Source organism: Tasmannia lanceolata, unplaced genomic scaffold (genome assembly GCF_043159265.1).
Source record: "Tasmannia lanceolata isolate RefF3 unplaced genomic scaffold, GAP_Taslan_0.1 ptg000016l, whole genome shotgun sequence".
Classification (NCBI taxonomy): Eukaryota; Viridiplantae; Streptophyta; class Magnoliopsida; order Canellales; family Winteraceae; genus Tasmannia; species Tasmannia lanceolata.
Window position 1 is genome coordinate 2,262,676 of NW_027518693.1, and position 21,597 is coordinate 2,284,272.

Here is a 21,597-nt window from a genome sequence, read left to right on the forward strand (position 1 = left end):
TCAAAACGTGACAAGTACACCCCTTAAGGTTTCAAAACGTGAGAAGAACACCCCCTCCGTCAATGGTCCGTCAGTTTAACCTGACAGAAAGACTGAAACTAACCATGGTTAATATTTTGAGGACAGAAATACCCTCATTTGCAGAGGGACTAGGGTTACGCCATTTCCACCGCCGCCGTCGTCTCCACCACAGACAATGAAATCCCACCCCATGGTTACATCAAACCCACATTTCAAGAAAAAACATTGATAAAAAACAAAAAAAAGCCCTAAAATATTAGGGTTTATGAGCAAATCTTGATAATGGTGTGAATGAAGACAAATAAAACTCCTAAATTGAGGGTTTATGTTGAGAAATAAACAAGGTTTTGAATCAAACCCTAATTTTCAGTTTTCAAGTATGAAAACCCTAATTTTCAGTTGAGGAAGATGAGGGCATTTTGGTCATTTCCGCCTCGCCGTCTACTCCCTCACGTTAAAGAAGCTTCAAGGGGTGTACTTATCACGTTTTGAAAGTTAGGGTTAGAGTTGAATGTGTCAGAAACTAGAGGGGGTGTATCTATATTTTTCCCTTTTTTTCTCTCGGTTATGGTATCATTCTCTACCTAAGCATGGGTAGCCCACCATTTTACAGCACATGTTTTGATGTTGTGGAACCACCATTTCCATCCAAACCCATGCACGGTGAGGAGCCCACTATTTTACTCCTCATTTATTGATGGGATAGAGCCACTGTTTTACACTTGTTTTGAGATGGGGCTACCATTTTATGGGTGGAGCCTACCATGTCTATCCAAATCCATGTATAGTTGGGCCCACTATTTTGTCCCTAATGTTAATGATGGGGTGGGGCCAGGCTACCAACTATACCCAAACCCATGCATAGAGTGGGGCCCACCATTGTAAAACCATGCTATAGTACTAGTTTATATACGAGAGAGAGAGAGAGAGAGAGAGAGAGAGAGAGAGAGAGAGTTATGTTATGAAAGTGTACAAAAATGAAACCAAAAAGATCATCTATAGATTCATCATGGTTATGGGGTGTATGCATATTCATGGGAATTTGATCAGATTCCATGGAATATTCGTGGGGCTAAGAATTGGGTGGACGGAAGTACAGATAGCATATAAAATCCATAAAAGCAAATGAAAATAAAATACCTATTTAGATTTGGGTATTTGTTTTCCTGGTTTTTGGGAGCTCTTTATGTTCCCCGCACTCCTACCCTCTCAAGTCTCTCCATCTCCCTCCCATCTCTCGCAACTATCCCCAGCAATATTCCTTGTAATAATGGAATATGTTTTGGGAGAAGATAAATTCGCACCCCTTGCAGGAAAATTCACATCCCTCTAAAGGAGGGTATGTGGCAGACTTTAATGCTTTTTGACGTCAATTCACATTAAAGGGTGCGAATTATCCTACAGGGAGTGGGAATTTATCATCGCCCTATATTTTATGGTGTCCAAACATATACTTTTAAAGTATTTCTTGGTTCTCACTCAATTTCCTTAATGCGAGGAGATGATGTTTTAAATATATATGATTTGTAAGGTGGTTACAACATGTAGAACATGTGACATAATATTTGAATTCAAAACACAAACTGTTGCAACCACTAAGTTGGTATTCGTTCAGGGGTGTAATGCGTGGGCTACACAATGGATTGAACAACTGAAAGAAGAAGTGAAGTCTATGCTAAAGAATGCAAGTGACCCATTGCAAATAATGAATTTAGTCGATGCACTCCAACGCCTTGGATTGCAAATAAATGACCATTTCGGTTTTGGGTGGTTTCGGTGTCGGTCAGATTTCGGTCTGAAATTTAAAACCATGATTGTAGTTATGAGATTTTATATGAGCCGAGCCAGAAAAAAAAAGGAGAAAATCAGAAAGAAAATAGATAAATAAATATAAATGAGTTGAAAAAGAAAAAAAGGAAAGGAAAATTAAAGGAATACTTTTTAGGTATATACAGCCCTTGATATTTGATCCAATGGCAGCATCTCTGCAGCTCAAGATATCAAGGACATGTTTGTACGTATTTGTAGTCCCACAGTTCGGAAAAGACATGATCATGATGTCACGGATGACGAGCCAATGAAACCTGCGGGCGTCATGATTCATGTGCCCGCACAGAACTTTGGAAATGAAAAGACGTGGTATCAAAGATGCATTTCTCATTCTCTCCCTACCTAATTGGGCATGAAAGACGTGGTACGATTTTTGCTTGTGGCATTTTCACCCCTAAGCATGTGTGCCTCTCCCAGTCCTATAAATTATTGAGCATCCTTGCCTCCAATGTGTGTCAGTCTTGAATCAAAGCCCATAACTACCTTAATTTCTCATCTAGTAATGGCTCTCCCCTCCAATGCTTGTCCCTCTCTCCATTCGTCAAATAATGAAAAGGAGGTAGTTCGTCGGTCAGCAAACTTTCATCCTGATATTTGGGGTGATCAATTTCTTGCATTCTCTTCACATGAAAAGGTAGGTACAACCATGGTTTTAAATTTCGGACCAAAATTTCCGAAATTGCGGATTTCGGTTGGGACCGAAACCGGTATTTGGCGAAATTAAATATTTCGCCATTTACCAAATTTCGGCCGAAATTTCGAGAAAATGCAATTCATATTTAAAAAAAAAAACAAACGTTCCAAAATTTCGGCGGATATTTCGGAATTTCGAATTCTGATCCGAAATTTCAAATTTTTTGTCCGGAATTTCGAACGGGAGGACCAAATTTCCGGAATTTCGGTGGAAATTCCGATTTTCCGAATGTCCGAAACGGTTACCGAAACTGAAATTTTAAACCATGGGTACAACACCATCTATCCATCTAGGGATTTGTAGCGACTTTCTCTGAAGGGCTTTTGTGGCTGCCTGTTGCATGTGAGAGCAGGTACATAGGCTCACATTTTGTCTTACTCACTTAATTCATCTGGAGTGGCTGCTCTCTACGGTTGCAATTCGGGTTGGGTTGAGGCCAACCCAACCGGACCCGAGGAACCCTTTTGCAACCCGAACCCGACCCGACCCGAGGAACCCTTTTTTCCAACCCGAACCCAACCCGACCTGAGTTCAACCCGACCCAACCCAAGTTTCTAAGCTTACAAAAACTTTTCAATAAAAAATGTCGGGTTTCACTAGGTCGGGTTGCCCAAACCCTCAACCCAAACTTGAACCCGAATCCGACTCGACCTTTTTTTGGGTTGAACCCGATCCGAGTTGCATCCCCACCAGTCTCTCATGCACCATCCGGTCCGCAAAATGCCTTCTGCAATGGTCCCAAGCAAATCCCATCTATCTATCTATAATATATACTAAGCATGTTTCTTTCCCTTCATATCATTTTGATCTGGTCGGGGTGCACCTTGGTTTGGAACCCTTTGGGTGACCATACTAGGAAGGTTGCGTTATGGGGTACATGCTTGGGGTCATTCGTTTTTTCTCCAAGAAATATTTTTATTGGAAAAGTTTTTCACCTAAATGGTTTGAGTTGAAATAGGGAGTTACTAGTCACAAAACCTAAGGGCTTTAATTTGGATTTCTACCTCCACAGTGTTGAGTTTAAATAGGAAGAAAAATAGTAGTTTGGAGCATGGTTTCAAATTTCGACCGAAATCCGAAATTTCGGATTTCAGTGGAGACCGACACCGAAATCGATTAAAACCGAAACGGTCATTTATTTCGGCCGAAATTTCGGTTTTTCCCAAATTTGACCCAAAAAATATGTTTTTTTTAATATTAATTTAATATTTCACCTAAATTTTGGTAATTTTGGTAGGAATTTAATATTGAATAAAATATTAGTTTCGGGTTTTGTACCAGATTTCGACCGAAATTTCTAAATTTCAGGGTCCGAAACCGGTACTGAAACCGAAATTTTAAACCTTGGTTTGGAGCATGGTTTTAAATTTCGGCCGAAATCCGAAATTTCGGATTTCGGTGGAGACCGAAAATTTAATGTCCTTGTAGCACTTGATATCAGTGACAAATAAGGGATCTAGATTACAATTACCCAACAAAAAAAAATCAAAAATAAAAAATCGAATATGCTCTTCCAGATTGTTGGACTCCCTTGACATAAACATTTTTTTGTTTCATTTTCCTAAATGTATAATACTGATCTCCATTTCAAATCAATCTCATCTAACCCATGAATTAGCACACTATTCCAACCCATAATTCTTTTTGAAAGGTTGGACTGTATTAAATTCTCTGAAGCTCAGTCTATCCAGTTTCTTTGGGTTTGACAAATTATGTGGTTAGAACCATAGTTGCCGGAAACTCCTAGGGCGAGTGGGAAACCCGTTTCCCCTAAAACGTGTTTCTCGCGGTTGGGAAACTCGTTTCACCTAAAATGAGGGAAACACGTTTGGAAACGTTTCCAAAATATGATACAAAATTGGAGAAATATTTCTGAAACACATGAGAAACATATGGAAAACATGTAAATAATGTGTAAACATGTGATAAACATATGCAACACTCGAAGAAATCGCATATGAAACGTGTAGGAAACATGTGTGGAACTTACGAAAATCATTTTGGAAAAAACACATCATTTACTAAGACGTTTCTCGTACGATTTTCTATTGTTTCTCGTTTCTCGCTTCCCCTGTATTTTTTTTCATGCGTTTTCAGTTTCCGTTTCACGTTTCGTTTCCCACCCTGGTAACTATGGTTAAAACATCAGGGAGAGTGGTTTGAGCTCCAAGAATCTTACCACCCACATCGGGAAAATTTTCATAACCGGGTAATGGCCCAATTCTTCCATCTTTCTCCACCTGAATTGGGTATTTCATCAGGTCCCCCTTCATTTCTTTCATATCATCAGATACGTATGACTTCCAGTTATCTTTTGCTAGCCGATTTACACGCCTAACACACTTCAATGTCTGTGGTTCGCAGAAAGAATCCTCCAGAGAGCCTAAATGCTCTGCCCAGAGCGACATCCGATACCCATATACCCATATACCTATAAAAAAAACCGTATCATATTGGATTAGTTGTACATCTATAATCACAAGACATCTAAAAGATCTTCTTAATATCTGTCTTTCCGGATGTTGAGAACCAATTGTGAGTCAAAAATTGATCATTGGACTCAAATTTACGTTTAATTTTGACTTCAATAATTAGTTTTTGACTCACAATTGGTTCTCAAAATCCACAACAACCAGGGCCTTAACAATAAAAATCAATAAGATGAGTTCAATCCACTAAAATACAAAATTCTCTATTAATCTTTTTTTTTGGGTGAAAATATCAGCCCCATAAAATTTTCAGTCAAAAGATGCTTCTCTCTCTAATTGGAAATGAAAAACGTGGTACGATTTTTGCTTGGGTCATTTTCACCCCTAAGCTTATGTGTGCCTCTCCCAGCACTATAAATTATTGAGCATCCTTGCCTCCAATCATGGTTTTAAATTTCGACCGAAATCCGAAATTTCGGATTTCGTTGGAGACCGACACCGAAACCACAGAAAACCGAAATGGTCATTTATTTCGGTCGAAATTTCGGAATTTCGGTCTGTCCGAAATTTGACACAAAAAATCTGTTTTTTTATTTATATTAATTTAATATTTCACCGTAATTTCGGCCGAAATTTAATAATGAATAAAATATTGTTTTTTCGTTTTGTACCAGATTACGACCGAAATTTTAAACCTTGCCTCAAATGTGTGTAAGTCTTGAATCAAAGCCCGTAACTAACTTAATTCCTCATATTGTAATGGCTCTTGAAAGCCTCCCCTCCAATGCTTGTCCCTCACTCCATTCGTCAAATAATGAAAAGGAGGTAGTTCGTCGGTCAGCAAACTTTCATCCTGATGTTTGGGGTGATCAATTTCTTGCATTCTCTTCACATGAAAAGGTAGGTGCAACCCGAACCCGACCCCGACCCCGACCCGACCTGAGTTCCAACCCGACCCGATCCTAGGAACCCTTTTTGCCAACCCGAACCCAACTTCAACCGGACCCAATCCGAGATTTTTAGCTTAAAAAATTAAAAAAGTCGAGTTCACTTGGGTCGGGTTGCCCAAGCCCTCAATCCGAACCCGACCCGAACTCAACCCGGGTTGACAAAACCCAACCGAACCCGAACCGGACCCGAACTCAACCCAACCCGACTTTTTCCCCGGTTGAACCCGTCGGGTTCGGGTTGAGCCCGCCCAAGTTGCACCCCTACATGTTATTGATGGGATAGAGCCACTGTTTACACTTGTTTTGAGATGGGGCTACCATTTTATGGGTGTGGAGCCTACCATGTCTATCCAAATCCATGTATAGTTGGGCCCACTATTTTGTCCCCAATGTTATTGATGGGGTGGGGCCAAACTACCAACTCTACCCAAACCCATGCATTAGAGTGGGGCCCACCATTGTAAAACCATGCTATACTACATTATATACAAGAGAGAGAGAGAGAGAGAGAGAGAGAGAGAGAGAGAGAGAGAGAGAGAGAGAGACTTATGTTATGAAAGAGTACAAAAATGAAACCAAAAAGATCATCTATAGATTCATCATGGTTATGGGATGAACTTCTATTACTTGTCGGCCCACGAATATTCATGAGAATTTGATCAGATTCCATGGAATATTCGTGGGGTGCCCAACTATGTTCTAGGGGCTAAGAAGGAAGGAGAGGGAGAGAATTGGGTGGACGGAAGTACAGATAGCAGATAAAATCCATAAAAGCAAATGAAAATAAAATACTATTTAGATTTGGGTATTTGTTTTCCCGGTTTTTGGGAGCTCTTTATGTTCCCCGCACTCCTACCCTCTCAAGTCTCTCCATCTCCCTCCCATCTCTCGCAACTATCCCCAGCAATATTCCTTGTAATAATGGAATATATTTTGTGAGAAGATAAACTCGCAACCCCTTTGGGAAAATTCACATCCCTTTAAAGGAGGGTATGTGGCAGACTTTAATGCTTTTTGACGTCAATTCATATTAAAGAGGTGCGAATTATCCTACAGGGGGTGGGAATTTATCATCGCCCTATATTTTATGGTGTCCAAACATATACTTTTAAAGTATTTCTTGGTTCTCACTCAATTTCCTTAATGTGAGGAGATGATGTTTTAAATATATATGATTTGTAAGGTGGTTACAACATGTAGAACATGTGACATAATATTTGAATTCAAAACACAAACTGTTGAACCCACTAAGTTGGTATTCGTTCAGGGGTGTAATGCGTGGGCTACACAACAGATTGAACAACTGAAAGAAGAAGTGAAGTCTATGCTAAAGAATGCAAGTGACCCATTGCAAATAATGAATTTAGTCGATGCACTCCAACGCCTTGGATTGGCCTATCACTTCGAAATACTAATCGAAGAGGCATTAAGCCGGTAGTACTATACATATACTAAAGGTGGTGACAATGCTGATGATCTTCATGCCATTTCTCTTCAATTCCGGCTACTTAGACAGCAAGGATATAATATTCCATCTGGTATCACCTTTGCCATTTGTTTGATTTTTATCATTATTTTGTTTATTTTTGCTCGTTTGTATAGTTGTATGCATCCATTCTATGTATATGTGCACATAATTTTCATTGTTGCTTCTTGATGATGAGTGTCACAAACATTTAATTGTAAAACAGATGTATTTAGCAAATTTAAGGACGACCAAGGAAACTTCAATGTGACCTTAAGCAACACACAAGGTATGTTGAGTTTATATGAAGCGGCACATCTTAGTACACATGGAGAAGTTGTACTAGATGATGCCTTGGTTTTCACCAGAAAGCACCTTAAGGCCATGATACCCCACCTGAGCTCTACTCTTGCCAGACATGTAGAGAAAGCCCTAGAGTTGCCTCTGCACAAGAACCTCTCAAGGTTGAATGCAAGAAACTACATCTCTTTTTACCAAGAACAATCTACGAAGAACGAAGTACTACTAGAGCTTGCAAAGCTGGATTTCAATATGTTACAGTCAATTCATCAACGAGAGTTACGAGATATCTCAAGGTAAATTGCATCAAAGTTTATGCACTTGATAGATATATTGATGTTCGACAACATAAAAATAACAAAGCTAACTCAAATTATGGAGCTTACACTTTTAAAATAGGTAAATTCTATTACCATCTTAACATAGTGTATCTTGATCCTTTTTCTTAGGTGGTGGAAGGACATTGACCTCCCAACTAAGTTACCTTTTGCTAGAGATAGAATTGTGGAGTTGTACTTTTGGATATTAGGAGTTTATTTCGAACCACAATATTGCCGAGGTAGAATGATTATGACCAAAATAGTTTCATTTGTATCGGTAATGGATGACATCTACGACGTGTATGGTACATTGGAAGAACTCCAGCTATTGACCAATGCAATCCAAAGGTTTAGAATTTGGTTCTTATGATCTTTCTCATCTTCTTTGCAAGATTCTAACCTCTACATAATTGATTTGTGTCATTCATTTGGGATTTTAATAATGCAGAAGTTTTATGTTCTTAATTTTCAGGTGGGATGTTGGGGCCATGGATAAGCTACCAGAGTACATGAAAGTATATTTTCATGCACTCCTCAATACTGTCTCAGAAATTGAGGAGGGATTAATTCCAGATGAAAAATACTGCGCATCTTACTTGAAAGAAGCTGTATGATATGCATGGCTATTTTTGTTATCTTTTAATCCTCTTAAAGATCTCATAACTCCCTTTTACCTTGGCCAAGTTCTCGTCCAAGTATGAGTTTTTCGCTAGCTACCAAGTCCATCAAAACTCCTTGATATAACATGCGGAAATTAATAAAAAATTGATTGTGCCAACCATTAATTTGCCTAAATAGACTCCCTTTTACCATAGCCAATTTCTAGTCCAAATTTGAGTTTTGAAACACGGCATTAAACTGATAAGAGAGATAGTTTATGCTCAAGGCTTATGTAAGAAGCTTTTATATATTATTTCATGTATTTCCCCAGTTTTAACTTTCTTCATTTTGTTATTCCAGATGAAATGTCTTAATAGAGCCTACTTCAACGAGGCCAAATGGTTTCACTCAGGGAATCATCCAACATTTGAGGAATACATAAACACCGCGCTAATCAGTACTGCTTACCCATTACTTATAATAGTCTCTTGCATTGGGATGGATGAAATTGTGAAAAAAGAGGCCTTTGACTGGATTAATAGCAACCCCAATCTCGTTAGATCAGCTTCTATACTTTGTCGACTCGTTGATGATATCCAATCACATAAGGTATGATCAATTCAGAGAAAAGAAAGAGTCCTATTTTCATTGTGGGTAACTTGAGCATCAATAATTTATGTGTTTCAAACATGTAGTTTGAACAGGAAAGAGGACACATTTCTTCAAGTGTGGAGCTCTACATGAAGGAGCACAGTTGCACAGAGATGGAGGCATGTGACAAGTTGCGAGAAATGGTTTCCGTTGCGTGGAAAGACATCAACCAAGACTGCATTAAACCAACTCCTATTCCGATGCCTCTCATTATTCGGATTGTCAATCTTGTTCGTGTGATCGAAGTCTTATACCAGTACCGAGATGGATACACGAATTCAACACATGAGACCAAAGAGCGTATCACCTTAGTGATGGTTGATCCAATTCCCATTTAAAATGTAGAATATCGTTTGATGGTCCCTTGTATGAGTACAAGGGAAATATCCCAAGAGACCTTTTAATAATAAATGACTCTGCTACAAGGTTTCAAAGAGTCCATCTATTTGTATTTCTCTTATACTAAGGGTTATCTTATGAGGAAGCTATGAGAAATTAGCCAATGTTTGAGCATTCAAGTTTTCTAGATTTTGATAGTAAGAAATGTTTTAATTCTATATAAAATAAGAACTTATGCTTGTGTAAATTTAGCCAATGATTATGTCATAAAATGAGATTTAATCCAATAGTCACAATGTAGACAACTATGCTTAACTCCTTTGTTGGTGCAAAAATCCTACACTCAACTGATATAAGAGAAAATTTCCTTCGACACAAGGTATTCGAATGCCTTTCGAATTGGCAAAAATGTTTCAAATTCAAGTAATATTCGAACTACAATCTACGACTATCGAATTTCATTGATGTCTTTACCGTGCACAATCGAATTGGAAGAATGATGAGGACCAGGTTCCGGCCAAAGTATGAGAGGGCCAACTCTAGTAAGAGTAGGGTAGGGACACAAATATAATAATCCTTAAGTGGCATTACTTGTTATTTCTTTTTTAGCAGGGTGTATTTGTATGTAGGGTATACTTATAATTAGTGAGTGTTTGAGGGGCTTTTTAGTGAGAGCTTTTGTAATTGGTAGGGAATAGAGTTGGACGCCCACTATATAAGGGGTCTTTGGATTTTGAGGTGACTTAGATGATTTTTGGCAAATTTGGAGAAGGATTTGTAACCCCAGCTTGGGGGAGGGAGAAGTTGGAGCTTGTAAGGAGATCTTAGTGTGATGTTAGAAAGGAATGCCTATACATTGAAGGCCTTCCATCTTCTTTCTCTTGGCATGACTCCATCTCCAAGCTAAGTAATTCCTGCTGTTTTTCTACCAAATATTTCAACAAAAATTATGTTTCCATCTATTCATCTCAATTTCTATCCAATATTTTCCTAGTCTTAATCATTTTTCTTGCTATATTTCATCAATTCTCGGCCCATTTTCTGCATGTTACTATTGATCATACATTGTTTTGGACTGTAATCGTTGCTTTGGACTGTTTTTTGAGGAATTTCTTCATTCTATTTATGCTCTAAATTGTTATTAATAGCTTCCTACTGAATTTTGCACTTTCATGAGTGATGTACCTAAAATTTAATCAAGATCAAGCAAGAGAAACTGATAAAAAAATTTAACTGCAGGATTTTCAGCCAGATCATTTGAATTCCATGAACCATAAAATAACTGTAGCAGTAATTTACTCCATTCATTGAGAAAACTTAATGTCCTTGTAACACTTGATATCAGTGATAAATAAGGGATCTAGATTACAATTAGCCAACAAAAAAAATCAAACATAAAAAATCGAACATGCTCTTCAGATTGTTGGACTCCCTTGACATAAACATTACTTTTCATTTTCCTAAATGTACAATACTGATCTCCATTTCAAATCAATCTCATCTAACCCATGAATTAGCACACTATTCCAACCCATAATTCTTTTCGAAAGGTTGGACTGTATTAAATTCTTTGCAGCTCAGTCTATCCAGTTTCTTTGGGTTTGACAAATTATGTGGTTAGAACATCAGGGAGAGTGGTTTGAGCTCCAAGAATCTTACCACCCACATCAGGAAAATTTTCATAACCGGGTAATGGCCCAATTCTTCCATCTCTCTCCACCTGAATTGGGTATTTCATCAGGTGCCCCTTCATTTCTTTCATATCATCAGATACATATGACTTCCAGTTATCTTTTGCTAGCCGATTTTCACGCCTAACTCACTTCAATGTCTGTGGTTCGCGGAAAGAATCCTCCAGAGAGCCTAAATGCTCTGCCCAGAGCGACATCCTATACCCATATACCTATAAAAAAAACCGTATCACATTGGATTAGTTGTACATCTATAATCACAAGACATCTAAATGATCTTCTTAATACCTGTCTTTTCGGATGTTTCGAACCAATTGTGAGTCAAAAATTGATTATTGGACTCAAATTTACGTTTAATTTTGAGTTCAATAATCAGTTTTTTTTTTTGAAAAGGGCAACAGATTATATATATATATATATATATGTAAAAACAGAACCGAGGTGGTCCTGAAGGAACAAAGATAATACAAAGATAGCAGTACAATAATTCAAGGAGGTAGATAGTCAAAGCACTCAAACGCGGCCCGAAAGACTCCTTTCTTGGCAAGGGAGTCTGCTTCCGCATTGGCTGATCTCCTGACATGGCGAAAAACTATTGAGGAGCCCTTAGCCCTGTCCTCTATTTCCTCTAAGAGAGGCAAAAATCGCCAAGGGGGAGAAGCGTTACCCGAAAGCCAGCGAATAACATTTAAGGAATCCCCTTCGACGATAATTTTGTCGCACTCTAGACGAGGCATCGAGAGAAGCCCGCTATGAACGGCTCGGACCTCTGCCTCGTTTGAGTCTGCCACTCCGATAGGTCCCGAGTAGACCCAGAGGACTTCCCCTTTGTGGTTTCTACATAACCCCCCTACTCCTGCCATTCCTGGATTGCCGATAGACGATCCGTCAAAGTTAAGTTTCAGGGATCCCGGAGGAGGAGGAATCCAGGAGGGGAGGATTTTCACTTTGGTAGCCGATTCCAAGCATATGATTGACCATCCTTCCCAGAGGTCGAAAGCTGAAACAAAACGAAACAGAGGAAGGCTTCGAGCCCAGGATATGACCGCAGCTATCAACTGAATATAAATCCAATAGGGAGATCTAGCCTTCCCTTCAAAGATACGAGCATTCCTCTCTTTCCACAAGAACCACCATGAGGCCAGGAGACACATCTTCCACAGCGTTCTGCCTTTCCTTTTCCAAGGAGTCCAGGCCCAACTCTGAATGAATTCAGCCATAGAGTTGGAGGGGACCCAACTGATTCCAAAACGAGAAAAAATAAGACCCCAAATATGGCGAGCAACCTTACAGTGTATGAAAAGGTGGTCAATGGATTCCCCAGCGGATAAACATAGAGGACAGTGATCTACCAACCACATTCCTCGTTTCCTCAAAAAATCCATAGTTTGAATGCGGCCCCAGCTAACCGACCACCCAAAGAAAGCAACTCTCGGAGGGCAAGATTTTTGACTCACAATTGGTTCGAAACATCCGAAAACAACCAGGATTTTAACAATAAAAATCAATAAGATAAGTTCAATGCACTAAAATACAAAATTCTCTATTAATCATTTTTTTTGGGTGTAGGAAAGCTTGGGATTGAACCTCTGACCTCCAGGTTGAAGAACAAAGCCTTGACCATTGAGCTAGAGGCTCAATCCCAATTCTCTATTAATCTCCATCAAGCATTATGGTACGAATTTCCATAAGTATAATTGCATAATGTTTGGTCAATCTTTCCAATTTTAAGAATTTACATTCCGTTCATTAAAGATGGGTCTAGAAATTTAATGCCCAAATGTTGAACATCCCTTGTATTATTTCTGATTCATGGATATGTTTTTTTTTTTTTTTTGATGAGTATGGATATGTATTGTTCCCATAGAATTTCCTGAATTTCACTAGACAGATTTGGCTAGTATTGCTTCTTTTGTTTTGAATGACTAGTTTTAGCATGGTTAACAGATAAAAGTGTATTATGATATCTTAGTCATTCTACTTGGTAGAATCATTTTAGCATTATAGATATTTATAAAAGATTTTTATATTTAACCTTATAAATATATAAAAATTCCCCTAGCAAATGAATGACACATTGCATATGCATTTATTAAGACTAAAAAAATTTCAAACCTGGCCATGTGGATGACTCTGCCTTCCAGCCCACGTGTAATTGGGTTGGTAAGCACCCATAGCAATTTCTGTATCCCTTGAACCATCCAATGATCTTTGGTTAATGTTAGCAGATCCCATGAGTACATACTCGTCATCAACTATCATTCCTTTTGCATGAACATAGATCATAAATCTTTGGAACTTGTTGGATAGACACTGCGAAATAAGGTTCTAGAGGTAAGACAACTAGTAATAAGCATGGCATTCCATTCTCAAGTTACAAGAAAAATATGCAGATTTCTTTTTGAAGTGCTCTTTCATTTCAAAATAAAATTGAGCAACCACATAAAGCTAAGGCCCTATTCATTTAAGATTATGACAACCGATTGTGAGTGCCAAACTGATTATTAGACTCAAATTTAAACGTAATTTTGAGTCCAATAATCAGTTTGCACTCACAATCGTTTGTCATAATCTTAAACGAACAGGAACAGGGCCTCAATATTATATGAAGAATCAGAATCGAGTACATATAAATTCCCATAGGTTTTTTTCTACACAAAGTTGCATCGAGTTGACAATCCATTTTTTGAGCAACTCCTAACTGGCAAGAAAACTTCTAACTGGCCGGTGAAGGATTACTTGGTTCAGAAAACTATCTTCGTTCAATAGTGTACTTTCATATTTTGCTCCTATTGCGTGGAAACCAGATCTTCAAGACCCCACCATCATTCCAAACCAAAACCCTCTGTGGAACTCCCTCTTCACCTCCCAGAAATCCCAAACCGTTGAAACCAAAATCGAATTTCACTCTCCTATAGATCCGAATTCTGCTCCAAAAAGAGCTCTCTGTGAAGAGACAGACTTCAAAAAAGCATCTGACATGTGGAGCCATTGCTTATTGGGGTACTTTCTGGGGAGAAGGCCATATTACCTCTCTCTAAAAGACCACTTAACTAAGAAATGGAAACTCAAGGGAGATTTCAATCTTATAGCTTTGTCTAACAGCTTCTTCCTCTTTAAATTCAACAATGAAGAAGATTGCACTAAGGTGTTGGAAACCCCTACAACATATGGGGGTAGAAACCTCATCATCCAAAGATGGTCACCAGAATGTGCAATGGAAAGAATGAAATTATCATCCATCCCTTTCTGGATTAAGTTCCCTGGGCTGCACCTAAAGTACTGGACACCGACGGGATTGGGAAAACTAGCAAGTCTAGTGGGCAAACCCCTATATATGGACACCAAAACAGCAGAAGGATCCAGACTCACATTTGCAAGAGTATGTGTAGAGATAGAGGCAGAGACCCCCCTTCCAGAGATCATCCACAACCAGACCCCCACTGGTTTGGAGACCCAAGTTGTGGAATACGACTGGAAGCCTAGAGCATGTGTTACTTGCAAGTATTTCAGCCACTCCCCGGAAAGATGTGGCCTGATGCAAAGTAAAGTCGTTCCAAAACAAAAACAAAAAAAGGAATGGGTGGAAAAAAGTCAGTTGGAGCAAGAAAAGGTGGAACCAGAAGAAACAACCATGGTGCAAAAGATATCATTCCCCCCTCAAATGCTTTCAACATCCTTGAGAATCTTGAAGAAGAAATCTGCACTGCAGAAACCTCTCTCCCTGAACCTCAACCAACTACCCAGCTAGAAAGCTCTACAAAAAACTCCAGTCAGCCCTGCTATTCAAAACTCCCCCTCCCACACTGATACTACACAAACCTCAACCCCACAACATAAAAAAACAAAGAAAAAGAAAAACCAAAAGTCCTCCCCCCTCTCAGAAACTACCATTACCATTGACCAAATGGAATCCTCTCCACAAGTGTCAACCCCTTCTTCAAACCTCTTCTCCCCCTCCCCCCCCTCTCCAATGCACTACTCTGAAAGCCATATCACCACCTATATCAGCAAATCTCCCCCACCCCCATCAACCCCCGTCCCTCCCAATGATTGTTGCTACCTGGAACATCAGGGGCCTCTGCTCGAGGTCCAAAATCAGAGAGGCAAAAGAATTTGTCCAAAAATCTAAAGCCCTAATCTACTGGTTTTTGGAGACAAAAGCGAAAATTCATAAATTTAATGAAATCACTAATAGTATCTGTGAAGGCTGGATGAAGTATGGCAACTATTCCTCTGTAATTAAAGGCAGAATTTGGATGCTGTGGAACCCAAATTCAGTGAACATCACCATCAACGAAGAAAGCAGTCAGCATGTGCATGCTGAAGTGCAGGTTCTGCAAACCAACCAAAGATTCAATCTCACATGTGTTTATGCTCATAATTATTATATCTCGCGCCGTGCCCTCTGATCTAATCTTGAGGAGATTGAATCCAGAACTCAGCTCCCTTGGATCCTTGTAGGAGATTTCAATGTTGTTAAATCCTCCCATAAGAGATGGGGAAGTCAGAACTATAATCCTATTGATATGACTGACTTCAATGACTGCATCTCCAATTGTTCTTTACGTGACATCCGGTCCATTGGACATTCCTGGACCTGGAACAATAAGTCCAAAGGAGAAGCCAGGAAACAAGCAAAACTAGACAGGGCAAAGGTGAATGACCTCTGGCTTCAAGAGCACCCCAAATCCTATGCAAACCTCCCCCCCCCCGGTATCTCTGATCACTGTCCTATCACAATTGCTCTCAACCCCCACACTCCTCAGGGGCCTAAACCTTTTAGGTTCCTCCACATGTGGCTAGAGGACGCATCATTATACCCAATTGTTGAAAGGGCTTGGGCCACGGAGATAATAGGCAATCCTATGTATCAATTCACCCAGAAATTGAAGATTGTGAAGAACCATATTCGGGCCTGGAATGAAAATGTGTTTGGTCGAATTGACGTAAAAACCCCACTGGTGCGGAAAGAACTCTTTGACGTCCAAGTGATGTTACATTTTGACCTCACAAATGCTGAGCTAGCTGAAAGGGAAGGAGTTCTCAGCCAGAAACTTCTTAATTTGGCTGCAATGGAGGAGTCTTTCTACAGGCAAAAGAGCAGAGTCCAATGGCTCAAGTTAGGAGACTCCAACACAAAATTCTTCTACAATTCTCTCAAAACCAGACTGAACAGAAATCATATTATGGCTCTGAAGCATGCCACTGATGGTGATGTTCTAACTGTTCCTAGAGAGATCTCCTTAACTCTTGTCTCTCATTTTGAAAAAATCCTCAATAATGGGAACTTGGCTGGTAACAACATCCCCGATCCTCTGAAAATTCTAACTCCAGAGGAAGCCAACACTCTCTGCAAACCGGTTAGTGAGGAAGAAATTCGTGATACTGTATGGAAGGCCAATTGAGACAAAGCCCCGGGCCCTGACGGTTTCAATGCCTCCTTCTTCAAATCCTTCTGGTACATCCTTGGCCCTGATTTTGTGAAAGCAGTGCAAAACTTCTTTAAATCTGGTAAGCTCTTAACTTCTTAAGTGCTGTATATGCTACATTCATAGCTCTTTGTCCCAAAAGTCCCGATGCCATTACCCCCACCAATTTCTTTATGTAATTTCCTATACAAAACCATTACCTCAATCCTAGCTGGAAGACTCAGAAATGTCATCTCCTCTCTTGTAAGCCCATCTCAATCAGCTTTCATAAAGGGCAGAAATATTCATGAAAACATTCTCCTTACCCAAGATCTCCTTCATAAATTCCATATCCCCTCTAAAGTCCCTTCCATGTGCTTAAAAATTGACTTAGCCAAAGCCTTTGATAATATCAATAGGGAAGCCCTACTTGAATTCATGCATATGCAAGGATTTAGTAGAGTCTGGGTCAATTGGATAAATGAATGCATCTCAACTCCTCATTTTTTGGTTCTTGTCAACGGCTCTCCCCAAGGTTATTTCTCCTCTTCAAATGGTCTGAGGCAAGGAGACCCCCTTTCCCCCTTCTCTTCTGTATTGCCATGGAAATGTTATCCATAAACCTTGAAAAAGCCCTACAAGAAAACCTGATTTCCACCCCTTTCTCTAGAGGCAATCTCTCAATTACCCACCTTTTATTCGCTGATGATTTGATGTTATTTTCTGAAGCAAACATTGCTACAGCTGCTGGATTAAAAGATTGTCTTAAGAAATTCAGTGAAGCCTCTGGCCTTCAAGCAAATGTGGACAAAAGTGAAATCTTCTTCTCTGGAACTCGAGCTAGCACAAGAAGAGAAATCCTTAACATTCTCGAATTTAAGGAGGGAAAGCTTCCGATACGATATCTGGGTGTCCCTCTCATCTCCTCAAGGCTATCAGCTCAAGACTGCATTCCCCTCCTTTGCAAAATTAGAAACAGGATCAATTCTTGGAGTAGCAAAAGCCTTTCGCAAGCTGACAGATGTGAGCTTGTGAAGACAGTACTTTCAGCTTTCAACCTCCCGATGAGAATCCTTGAAGACACTGAGAGACTCATGAGAGACTTCATTTGGGGGCACAAAGAATCTAGAAAATTCCACTCTGTAGGATGGTCTCACTTCTGCAAGCCATTATGTGAAGGGGGAATGGGAATCAGGAAACTAAAAGATGTAAACAAGGCCCTTCAACTCAAGCTTTTGTGGAATATTCTCAATTGCAACAACTCTTTATGGTGTAACTGGTTTCATTACAAGTACATTAGAAACAGAAACATCTGGACAATTCCCATGCCATCTAAACCATCCTGGGGGGCAAGAAATATCTTTAAAGCAAGAGACATTCTGCGGCAACACTGCTGCTACCAGATTGGGGATAGCAGGAACATTGATTTTTGGAATCAGCCGTGGCATCCAAAAGGAACTCTTGCCAATCTCATACCCAGAAATTGCACTGACAGTTCCCTGAGCTCAATCACCTGGCTATCCCAGATCTATAACCATGGAACTTGGCACCCTTGTCTGGATAATCCATCCCTCTCCGAAGAAAAAGACTTTCTCATGGAAACACTGTTTACAAGTGAATCAGGCAACATTCCAATCTGGATGCCTACTATTGATGGAAGCTACTCAACTAAGAGTGGATGGAAAACTATCCGAGATCACTCCCCGAAGGTCCCTTGGGCAAAAACAGTCTGGATGAAAGGCTTTGTACCTATGCTTTCATCAACTGCTTGGAAGGCCCTCCAAAACAAGCTCAGCACTAAGGATCACCTAATTGCTATGGGTCTACAAGTTGACTCTACTTGTATCCTTTGCAAGGCTGAACCAGAAAGCATTAACCATATCTTCTTCCAATGTAGTTTCTCTGCATGGCTCTGGAGATCCATCCTTTGGAGAATTGGCATTAGGAGAAAACCTCTCAAAAGTATCACGGAAGAAGAAAAATGGGCCAGAGAGCGTTTCTTGGGCGACAGCCAACTTGCAATCACCATCAAGTTCGCCTTCACTGTGGCTGTCCATAAAATCTGGGCTGAAAGAAATGCTAGAATTTTTGAACAAAAATCAACCCATAAGAAGTATATCCTAAATGACATACTCTTGACCACAAGACAAAAGGTAAACAGCCTTCAGCTGAGTAGTGAGCACACTGAAAGGGACATCACAATTGCCAAAAACTTTGGATACAGATTCTCTGGGCAACTCTGCACCTCCAAATGTTGCACCTGGGATAAACCAGTTGAAGGAGAACATAAAATTAATACAGATGCGTCCTTAAATGATTCAACCACTATTTGCCCTCCTTGCATTGTATCGTATCGTATCGGAAGAGAGAAACGAGAAAGGAGTTTGGTTTGGTTTGGTATGATTTTTTTTTGGCGCGGAATTTGGAGAGACAAAGGCCTCTACTTATCGAGGAACTGTTAGAGGTGGGTCCCACCGGGGATTTTTGGCGTTGGAAGGACAGGTAGAGTGTGCTATCTACCAACCTGAATTGCGAAAATGCCCTTCAAACCATTTGTATTGTTAGAGGTTTGATCCCAACCTACCTACCAAAAAAATATGTAAGATAAGTTAAGGGGGATATTTGACTCCTAGTATTCCAATTATGCAGGGTAAACAAAGGACTTAAATTTAATCACCCTATATATGTTCCACATGCACAACTGGCAATGGACTGGATCACTTAATGCATGGCATCATGAAGTATGCATCAAGCACATTTTAGTGGACCCATGTGGAATATTTGGGCATGATTACCTATGGCATGTCACACGAATGATGCATTAAAGCACACTTTAGTGGACCCATGTGGGTTGTTTATCACAAATGAAAGTTTGGCCGAGTGTGGTTAAGGCGCTGGATTTAGAGGGGGCTTGGGTTCAAATCCCGAGCCCGAACGCCCCAAAGTTCGGCTCGGCTCGGTTCATTTGCAGCCCTAAAGGCATGTCACATGAATGATGCATTAAAGCACACTTTAGTGGACCCATGTGGAATATGGAGCTGTGTCAATTAGATAAATGTTTTTCATCACACTTGATCACACGGCTATGATAATTTGATTAGAATTTTTATACCATAATAGATAAACAATAGCATAGAAATAGATTCTATGACTCCAAGTCCCTCGATAAAATTTTGTGACTAATTCTTTGTTTAGTGGCCTCATAATACACAACAAACCCTACCTGAACAATGAAAGTAGTTGATTCAAGCTATTCCATAAGATAGAACCCCCGTAAGTTTGGAAGGCATGGAGATAGAAAGGAGGGAGAGAGATGGTGAGAGGTAATTAAATGGCAGATGAAAGACGGAGAATGCAAAATAAGTTGTAAGGAGTAACGAGGAAGTTTAGTTTTTCTATGCTGAAGAGTCTGATAGTTGTGAAGGTGAATCCTTCCTCGTAAATTCATGAAAGTGCGATAGATAAGGAAGATGAAAAAGAAGAGAGATCAATTTTCCAACCCCATCTCTGAGTACAAATAGAGTGGAGTGGTACCATGGTACCCTCCAACATGGGCCAAAGGAGCACACTTATGATATGCCATGGAGGGGTATTGCGGCAAGAGCGTCCCCTTGACAAACATGAGCCACTCATATAGCCCCTTGTATAGTAGATTAGTATATTGATTACTTGCTGTATTAGTATACTTGTATTTCATTATGTAGTTGTCATTTGTCCTTAAAAAGAAAATTGTCATTAGGAGTATGTTAAGAAGTTCATATTTTGTAATGGGGATGTCTATATAATGCCTCTTTCCCTCATTTTCAGCAACCTTTTGGAATTTGAAATTAAGAAATAGATATGAGATTTGGAGGGAGAGATTTCTACTTGTGCAGAAATTTTCTGGTGGGATTCTTTCTGAAGAGAAGGTTTGTTGTACGCTAAGATTTCCATTTTATTGATCTTTCTTCTTTTCTTTGTTCTTGCTGAATGCAGGATTTTACTGAAATCCTTCATTGTTCCTGTGCCCCATTGCAAGAACATCGCTTGTTCTTTGACGGAAAGCAAGGATACCTCAAGAAATCCAGATCTAGTTTCACTTGTTCTCTTGTTTCTCTGCTACAAAGATTGGATCTCTGGGGTAATGTTGGTCAAATTTCATATGAAAACATCAGATCAGTAAATGCTCTTCATTCCTTTCAGTTTTTATCATCTTTGATGAATATTTCCTGTAAAAGACCCAAAAGTGAACCAGATCTGAGATTATTTCTGGTTCTCACTTTCATATGCCTGAGAACTTGAAACCGAAAGCAAGATTTAAAGAAGTCGTCTAATTCACTCTCAGATTTGGAATGTTTTCCAGTTACCACAATTTGTAAGAATCGATTTTCTAAAGATGTTGATCTGAATTGGTAATTTTTCAAGTGAAGAAAAGTAAAACAAATGTGAGATGACAGCAAACTTCACAATTAGTACCTGATTTTTCTCCAGATTTGGCCCTTATTTCTCCTAATGAGACAACCTCTTAAACAGATCTACGAGGTCTTAGAAAACTTGCTTAGATGCGTTCTCGTTTCACAGATCAGTGACCTGAATGTTCCATGTTATATGATACAAAAATCCCGCTGAAATTCAGTTTCTCAATTTGCATTGAGTTTCAAAGTCTCAGTCATCTTCCTTAGTTTCTCTTGATTCTTTTTATTGATGAAGCTTACAAGAATTCAGATCTATAAAAATCTCTCCTAAAATTACAGATCTAAAGAGATCTTTCACCTAATATTCCAGTCCTTTTGAGTTTGATTAAAAAGACCTGCACAGAAAATGGACATTCTAGGTTAGCCTTGAAGGACAAAAGTTTGTGAGATTCTTTCAGCTCTTTTCATCGAATATGATTGCTGATTAATGTCTGATCTAAGT

General features: G+C 39.5%; 1 protein-coding gene, 1 long non-coding RNA gene and 1 pseudogene across 3 annotated transcripts; all 3 read left to right on the forward strand.

Annotated features, from left to right (window-relative positions):
• Positions 1–2,256: 2,256 nt before the first annotated feature.
• LOC143848624 (beta-cubebene synthase-like) lies at positions 2,257–9,773 on the forward strand (annotated as a pseudogene). Its single transcript, XR_013235430.1, has 7 exons — positions 2,257–2,485; positions 7,192–7,462; positions 7,616–7,985; positions 8,139–8,357; positions 8,482–8,617; positions 8,970–9,218; positions 9,305–9,773. The product of XR_013235430.1 is annotated as a beta-cubebene synthase-like (transcript).
• A 6,046-nt stretch (positions 9,774–15,819) lies between these two features.
• On the forward strand, positions 15,820–16,698 carry LOC143848865 (uncharacterized). The gene has a single exon (XM_077357925.1). The coding sequence runs from the start codon at positions 15,820–15,822 to the stop codon at positions 16,696–16,698; it is 879 nt and encodes a 292-aa protein (XP_077214040.1).
• Positions 16,699–19,892: 3,194 nt separating this feature from the next.
• LOC143848546 (uncharacterized) lies at positions 19,893–21,096 on the forward strand. The gene is made up of 2 exons (XR_013235412.1): positions 19,893–20,586; positions 20,677–21,096. It is a non-coding gene; the product is annotated as an uncharacterized LOC143848546 (long non-coding RNA).
• The last annotated feature ends 501 nt before the right edge of the window (positions 21,097–21,597 follow it).